At 47.1% G+C, this 8,433-nt stretch overlaps 1 protein-coding gene across 1 annotated transcript; it reads left to right on the top strand.

Moving 5' to 3' along the window:
* The first annotated feature begins 1,995 nt into the window (after positions 1-1,995).
* GRIFIN (galectin-related inter-fiber protein) lies at positions 1,996-6,618 on the top strand. Its single transcript, XM_044979168.1, has 4 exons — positions 1,996-2,007; positions 4,806-4,885; positions 4,991-5,153; positions 6,454-6,618. The coding sequence occupies exons 1-4, from the start codon at positions 1,996-1,998 to the stop codon at positions 6,616-6,618; spliced, it is 420 nt and encodes a 139-aa protein (XP_044835103.1).
* Positions 6,619-8,433: the final 1,815 nt, after the last annotated feature.

The following is an 8,433-nucleotide window of genomic DNA, read 5'->3' as shown; positions in this document are numbered from 1 at the left end:
TTCATCTGAAGATGTGTGTTAAATAGGCAATTCCTCACCATGCTTCCAGCTGAGAGAAACTGATATTACAACAGGTCAGAGGTGCTGGCACTAGGGGTGCTGCCGCATCCCCTGCTTGATGGAATAATAACACCCCAAATACATGGTTTCTGCCTTCAGCACCCCCAACTATAAAAATTGTTCCTGCACCACTGCAGCAGCCATGGGATTCCCCACAGCCAGTGCTCTGCAGCGGTGCTGTGCAATACGAGTCCCCCTCACCCAGCACTTCTGCGCCGTTCCCCACAGTGGCATTTCCAGAACATTGGAAAGCTGAGCCCCCCAGGAAAAGAAAACCAGTTGCGCCCCCGTTCAACCCACTATCTTAGCAGGGCGGCACGGGGAAAGCTTTCACTGCCACTCTTCACTCCCCTCCAGAGCGATGCATTCCACATGCTGGGGAAGGCTGCTCTGCAGTGACTCCTGCTGGGGGAGGCGGGAATAGGAATAGTTCTGATTCTCCCAAAGACACACACACACTCATGTACATAATACTGAACTCCTGCACCAGTCTCAGCAGTGACCCCTGCTGTGAGAGGCAGAACTGGAATTGCTGTGAGAGCCCCTCACAGCCAGCCACACTCTTACACCAATCTCTATAGCGGCTCTTAGTTTTCATTTCATTGCAGTCCTTGGCTTGGTGCCTTTCAGCTCTGGGAAATATCCGCTCAGCCCCAAAATACGATGGATTGCACCGTGCGAAGAGAGGGGTCAATGCAATGTGCTGTTACCAGCAGAGTGTTAAATCCTAATGCGCTGCTGACAATCCAGGCTTTGTCCGGTTCTGCCTATCGGAAGCAGCAAGGGGGCTGTGAGGCGGAAAAGCGGCTGTGACAGAGCTCGAATCAGCTGATTCTAAGACAGGATTACAAATTACAAAGAATTAGAAAAAAACAAATGGGCAAAATTCCTCCCGCATACACAGAAATCCTCCTCCTCTGGCGGGGGCAACACAGAGGAGGGAGAAGAGGGAAAGAGGCATGGTTACTATTTTCCCCAGAGTAGCTATGTGAACCAAGAAGACTAATATTCTCCCCAATCATGTTCCAGTAGAGCTCCACCAACTTGAAACTGGAGGAACAATGGTGACACATGGCTTTTTGACCTACTACATGTGTGCTTTGGATATGCTTTGCTACTTACTTAGAAGTTCAGCACATCAAAGCTGAGTTACAGGTGTTTTATGTTGATACAATATGTATATTTACTAATGTATGAAGTCTCAACTGCTGTTGCACAGATTTTTCCATTAGATAAAATGTCCTGGTAAAGCGTTAGTTAGGTTTTGAATATAAGTGCTTTATCTTACAAAAACACCCAAAACAAGATAGATTTTGGAGACACACACACTGACAGAATTACCAACTTGAGATCATGTCTGCTCTCCCTCGGCAGTCCATTCCTGCCCAGGGCATGGACCACTGGTATAATCAAACTTCTCCCCTCCAGGTGACTTCTCCCCAGTCACCTCTCTCTCTCCCCAGGAGTCTTGTCCTAGCCTGTGGCAGAATCTCCCAGGGGATTAACCCACAGGGATTTCTTCCCAGCTATTCCCACTCAGGAGACCCATCCTAACCAAAGGAAGGCCTAGTGCAATAAAGACCACCAGGTGTTATCTGGGTTTGCAACTCAAACTCTCTACCCTTGCTTCACTGTAATAAAATGATGCCACCATGTCCCCATTCTGGATTGTTTTGTTGCTGTTGCTATTGTAAGCAAGAACACAAAGTCTGGATTAGTGCTGAGAGAATGAACAGTCTGACTTTGCAAGGCAGGCAGGGAGTGGATTTTTCCATTCTTCTCCTCCCACCAAGGGTCAGGAGGCTAGCTCGCTCCTCTGTCTCTGATAATCCCGCCCCCACACACACACACGTGGTCAGCAGCCCTTATATCAGGCCTTGCTGGCTGAACATCCCGCTGTGGATCGGTCTGACAGTGGAAAGGCAGGCGAGCAAGATGGCACTGCGGGTAAGGGAGAGGGACCAGCATCTGGCATAACTCACCAGCTCAAACTAGTGGTCAGTGTCTAGGGTTCTGATAATTCAAGCACAGGATAGATAAAGAAAGAGCATTGCAGCTGGGGGAAAAAACCAGAAATCTGGCCAGAGCAAAGCTAGAAACCAACAGGTTCATGGGGGTTCTGCTTATAGGGCTGCCCTTCTGTTCCAGTAATGAGCCCCAAAATGTATCTCTGTTATAATCGAGTACAGAAGGACGTTTTAGGGCAACTGGCCAGATTGTGGTCTCAGTTAGACTGGTGTAAATCCAGACTAACACCACTGACTTCACTGCAGTTATTCCAGAATGACAGTGTTGTGCTGAGATCAGAATCTGGCCCAGTGTCTAGTGGAGCAACCCGAGCAGGTGTCTGTCTTTTGTACGCTAAAATAATCTCTCCCGGGACAACCAGTATCCGAGAGGGAGTTGCTGTTGTGGGGATGTGGAGCACGTTTTGCCGTACGTGCTGTAGTGACTTTAGAGGTGAGATCCAAGTGAAGCCCAGATTGGGATCCAGCATGACGTCCACCCTGCTTACACCTTACCATCAGCTTTGCATGACCCAAGTGTTTCTAAGGGGGCAAAATGTGTGAGTATCATCATATCCGGTGTGTGGGGTGGGGGCAACCAGCAGCATGAGAATGGCGGGTAAGTGTTTAGTGGGCGCCGTCTTTAGAAGTAGACAGGAGGCTGGAGATTAACAGTGGAGCTGTCCGAGATGATTGCGTTTCAGCTCCTGCCCTAAGGACGTGTGCATCCGGGAGACGCTAGGCCTGGTTTGAATGGAATCCAGTGGCAGAGTAAAGGGACTGGATAAGTGAAGCCCCTGAGGGAGAGAGACTGAACGCTCTACACAACGGGGAGTGAGATCTGGGACTGGAGCAGAACCCCAGAGTGTCTGCCAAAACCAGGAGTGATTTCTCCCAGCGATGGGGATGAGCATCATTCAGTGGGGGGAAGGGGATTGTAATAAAAGGGACCATGAGAGTTTATTATTATTTATTATTTGTGCTGTGGTAGCACCTAGGACCCCCAGCCACAGACCACGATCCCTTTGTGCTAGGCACTTGACAACCACAGGTGGTCAGTGGTGGGTAGAGTGGGAATACCGCTAGCGAAGGGAAGCAGGTCTCATTCCCCTGGGAGTATGGGGAAGAGGGCGAGCTGTTTCACATGAATTCATCACTTACTTCAGCTCCCTGTTCCAAATCCTTATGAGGAAGATACGCTGAGCCCCAGCACTTCACTGGGTGAGGATCTTACTAGGGAGATTGTGACACCTCAGGTCCCATCTGCTCAGCATGGACATGACAGATCCCAGGGTATTTTCCAGAAGAATGGTGGCTTGACTAATTTTTCATAGCCAGAATTCCTCTTTTTCCCACTGTGTTGTGCTGAGCTGTGGGCCCCTTTGCTCCTGCCCTCCACCCTTAGTGGAGCCGGCTGCATTTCAGTGGTGGTGCTGCTGTGTAAGGCACAGGAGGGAGAGTCAGTGCATAGGAGCATCAGAAATGGGAGGAAATGTCAAGACTTTCTTATAAAAAATGGGTTGTTCAACAGAAACATGAATTATTGAGAAACGAACCTGCTCTCTCGTCTTTTACATGAGTTTAACTCCTGAGACTGGACAAAGATCCCAGCCTGGAAAGCATGAGGTGCGTAACAGTGATGGCGCTTATCCAGCTGCCCATGTTCCACTGACTTGAAGGAAACCATGAACAAATAGGAAAGAGTCCAGAGGAGAGCAACAAAAATGATAAGAGGTTTGGAAACTATGACCTCTGAAGAAAAGTTGAAAGAACTGGGCACCTTTCGTCTAGGGAAGGGAAGGCTGAGGGGGAACAGTTTTCAAATATGTAAAAGATTGTTAGAAAGAGGATGGTCATCAGTTGTTCTCCATGTCCACCAAAGCCAAGAGGAGAAGCAATCAACTTAGTTTGCAGCACAGGGAAATTTAGGTTGGATAGTTGGAAAAACTTTCTAACTATAAGGAAAGAAGCACATAACCAGGTTACCAAGAGAGGCTGTGGAATCTTCCTTAGTGCAGGCTTTTAAGAACAGGTTAGACAACCATCTGTCTGGGATGGGCTAGGTATGCTTAATCCTGCCTTAATATGGAGGGATGGAAAGTGACCTCTTGACGGCCCATGTCTATGATTCACTATTCCCCTCTGATCAGTTCCTGCCATTCCAACCATCCCTCAAAGCACCTCAAAGTCTCATGCTCAGGACTCTGAAGATTTTGCACTGTTGAGGATGAGGCAGGGAAGAAGAATTTCCTTGATTTCTTGGCAAACAGGATTTTATGCAGGTTTTTTGCAGCAAGAGCCCTGGCATTTCTCTGCCAGTTGGTGCAGAGCAGTGATTTCTCAGCTATCAGCAGATGAAACGGGATTGGCCACCCCAAAACATCTTTTATAAAAAGCTGGGCTGGACTGGAGAGAAAGAAGAATTCTGAAAGCAAAAAAGGCTGAGCTGCTTTATGTTTATTTTATGGCATTGCTGAGTGACAAAGAGCTGGAGGGGAGAGAGGAAGTCGAAGACAAGAGGAAGAGAAGATGGGAAAGAGAGCGAGGATGAAAAGTGACCCAGTAATAAAGCTGTGGAGGGAATGGGAAAGGAGAGAGAGGGCAGGGGAGAAAGATGAGATGTGTTTCTTTATTGCTGGAAAGCTTATCTCTCTCGCCCACAGAAGTTGGTCCAATAAACAATATCACCTCCCCCACCTTGTCTCCCTCCATTGCTGAGTGGTTTTTTTTCGTTCACAGTTCGAGGCATCGTACCCAGAGGGTCTGTGTCCTGGCTGGAGCGTGATACTTAAAGGTGAAACAAGCTCCAATGCAAATATGTAAGGGCATTATCTGCAGCCATTTTTCAGAGCCTCACGGTGTCCCATGGGACCCAGCTGCCAGGCTTCATGGGTTTGAATCACTCATTTCTCTTGTTTTTTTAGGTTTGAAATTAATTTCCTCTGCAATGCAGGAGACCAAATCGCTTTCCACTTTAACCCTCGCTTCGCTGACTCCAAAATCATCTGCAACTCCTTCCTATCCAACCGCTGGGGGCCGGAAGAAGTAACTGACACCTTCCCCCTAAAAGTAAAGGAACCTTTCCAGGTAATTCAATATCAACCCACAAATCTGCTGGGAGAGACACACGACTGCCAGCCCTGGAGTTGGGACCAGCAGCACAAATCATTCAATCCTTCCTTCAATGCACAGTCCTGCTCAGTTACACTGTTGTGAACCTGGAGTAACTCCACCGACTTCATTAACTCCAATGACAAAATAGGAGAACAGAAATTTGACCTAGTTAGCACTCTGGGCCTGGAATAAAGGTGCAGGTGTAACCCCCTGGGCTCCGTTTAGCAGGGATGTAAATGGTAAGGTCAGCTGCACATCAGGTATAAGATGACTATAAACAGATGTAAGCGGTTAAGTGGTGGGACTTGCACTGCCATGCTATACAGGGGCTGTGCAAAGCAAATGTAATGTACAAGGCAAGTGGATGGATTAAGGGCATATGTGATTAGCAGGAAAATAAATTAACAAGAGGGGGTCAGACAAAGCATGCCCCCCTTCACACACACACACTTTAAATTATACCCACAATGCCTTTGGGGCACTGCAGACCTGATTTATCCCCTCAGAACACCAAAAATCAGTGTAAGCCAGTGGTTCTCAACCTTCCCAGACTACTGTACCCCTTTCAGGAGGCTGATTTGTCTTGCGTACCCCCAAGTTTCACCTCACGTAAAAACTCTTTGCTTACAAAATCAGACATAAAAATGCAAAAGTGACAGCACACTATTACTGAAGAATTGCTGACTTTCTCATTTTACCATATAATTATAAAATAAATCAATTGGACTATAAACATTGTACTTGCATTTCAGTGTATAGTATATAGAGCAATATAAACAAGTCACTGTCTCTATGAAATTTTAGTTTCTATTGACTTTGCTAGTGCTTTTTATGTAGCCTGTTGTAAAACTAGGCAAATATCTAGATGAGTTGACGTACTCCCGTGGAAGACCTCTGCACATCCCCAGGGGTACATGTACCCTGGTTGAGAACCACTGGTGTAAACTACATTTGTTTTGCACACTCCCTGGATGCCAAATGGATGCTAGTTATTCTGCTTTGCCATTTCCCATCTCCACCAATGAACCCAAAGCCCCTGTGTTTGCATTCAGTCTAGTCTCTGGGCCGTGGTTTCAGCTACCACTAAACAAAGGGGTGTTATAATTGTTCCCGTAGTTAGTCTGAATGGAAGGTGGCTAGCACACCCATCCGTGTCCTAGAGGGTTGTCATTGACCACAGATCAGACATGCTTTCATTTGTGCTGGATCAGCTTCTCTGGTGATGTTTCAGACCAATACCTGGAGATCCTAACTCTCATTCTCTCTCTTTCAGATCGAAATCTACTCTGACCCAGACTATTTCCATGTTTCCATTGATGAAAACAAAATCCTCCAGTACAAGCATCGGCAGAAACAGCTCTCGGCTATCACCAAACTGCAGGTCGTGAATGATGTCAGAATTTCTTCAATGGAAATCACCAAACGTGGTCTTTATTAGGCACTAAAGCTGGGACAGGCTCTCCAGCCTATCCACCCTTAAGAGCCCTGCCCCAGTAGGCAACTGGTTACCCTCTCTCCTCCCTCTCCCACCCATCATCTGCTGTCTCCAGCAGGAAGGATGTTGCTGGAGAACACCATAGCACGGAGTTGTCATGCCCATGATGTACTGTATCCTAGCAATACAATGGCAATACACAGTGAGCTCATTAATGTCCGTCAGTCCAGAGCCCTAGAGTCATTCTGACGCCATGTGCCCTACGATGGAGAACTGGAAGTCTAGGCATTTTCATCCTTGTTTGTCGCAATGAACAATGGCCTTCCGCACAGCAGTTTGTTGTGTGTGGCAGTCTGCACTGAAGGGAAAGAACATTCAAATTTTATCTGAGAAAATATTCCTACTCCGGAATAGGGTATGGATTAGCTACACTTCTCAGAGGTGGAGGCATTGATCTAGGGGCTGTGTAAGAATGATGCCAGCAGAGAGGGGCATGTGCCTACTGGAGCTTGGTACAATGTCAACATGATCACCAATAAAATCTGAAAAATGGCACCGCGTGAAGTGGCTTCTACATTCGTTGGCCCCGTGTCCCAGCTCACAAGCAGCCCCTTGTCCTCCAGGAGAGGAGATGATCCCTGACAGACGGTAGCAGAGGACTATGCTCCTTGCTCCTGCCCTCATACAGAATGAGGCCTGTCCATCCCCTTAGAGAAAGCCCTGGTTTAAAACTCCACCAGTTGGTCAGGTCAGCTGAATTATTCCTTCCCTGGGGCTCTAGCCAGGGTCTAATCTCCAGCCACAGGGTACAAGCAACTCTCATTGACTTCCGAGGGAGTCACTTGTATCCAACAGAGGGAAAATAAGGCCCTTTGGCATGAAAGGAGGGTGTGACCCAAGCTCCTGTTCAGAACCTGGGGAATAAAATTTGTCACATAACTAATTTTGCAAGATTTCTCCGAATAATTTTGTCCACACTGCAACGATATGCATATCTGCTCTGCTCTAACCCTGCCAACTCTCCTGTTATGATACAGATCCCCGGAGTGATTTTGTGGTCAAAAGGGGGAGGGGCTTAAAGGAGCACTGAGCCAAGGTGATTTCGTCAGAACGCAAGGCAGGCACAACTAGAGTCCATGCCAACGGATCCTAGAAGGACCGAGTTCTAGCAATTATGTTTTTCAGGATAAGCACAAGGTGCCATATTTTTAGCGGCTAGACTCAATCTCTCTCTCCCTTTCCTTCTTCCTCCCTTCTCAATCCAATGGAATCAACACACACTCACTTGTTCTCCTGTTTCTCCTTCCCCTTTTCCTCTCTGACATTGTCCACCTCCTTCTCCTCTTTTTGGGGTATTATGTGTATGACCCCTTGACTGCACTCCAGCAGGGGAAGGGCTGCTAATGGACAAGCTTGCATACAGAGACATACAAACATCACCATTGTTAAATATGAACGTGAATTAATTCAAAAGGGCAAGTACAGCTGCCCTCAAATCATCCCCTTGCTCCCCAGGCATTAGATAGAGTGTGTTCCAAATGGCAAGCCATATAGGAAGAGGACAAATGGCTGCTATCTGCTATTGCAGCCAAGAGGATACACTACGTACTCATCACAGCTCCTGTACTATCTCTGGTCATTGGAAGGAGTCATTGGAATTGTTATCTGTCCAGTGAAAAGTCAAAGTTTTGCTCTGGCCTTTTCAGAACTCTTTAGTTTGATTGGCTGAGGTCATTCTCCTTTCCTTCTATTTATAGTCTTAATGACCTAAGAGGAAGGGGTGAATTGTCTGCCAATCACAACACAGAATACTGCAAA

This window comes from Mauremys mutica, chromosome 11 (assembly GCF_020497125.1).
Source record: "Mauremys mutica isolate MM-2020 ecotype Southern chromosome 11, ASM2049712v1, whole genome shotgun sequence".
In the NCBI taxonomy this organism is placed as follows: Eukaryota; Metazoa; Chordata; order Testudines; family Geoemydidae; genus Mauremys; species Mauremys mutica.
Note: the sequence above shows the minus strand (reverse complement) of the source record. Positions and strands in the feature narration are given on the sequence as shown.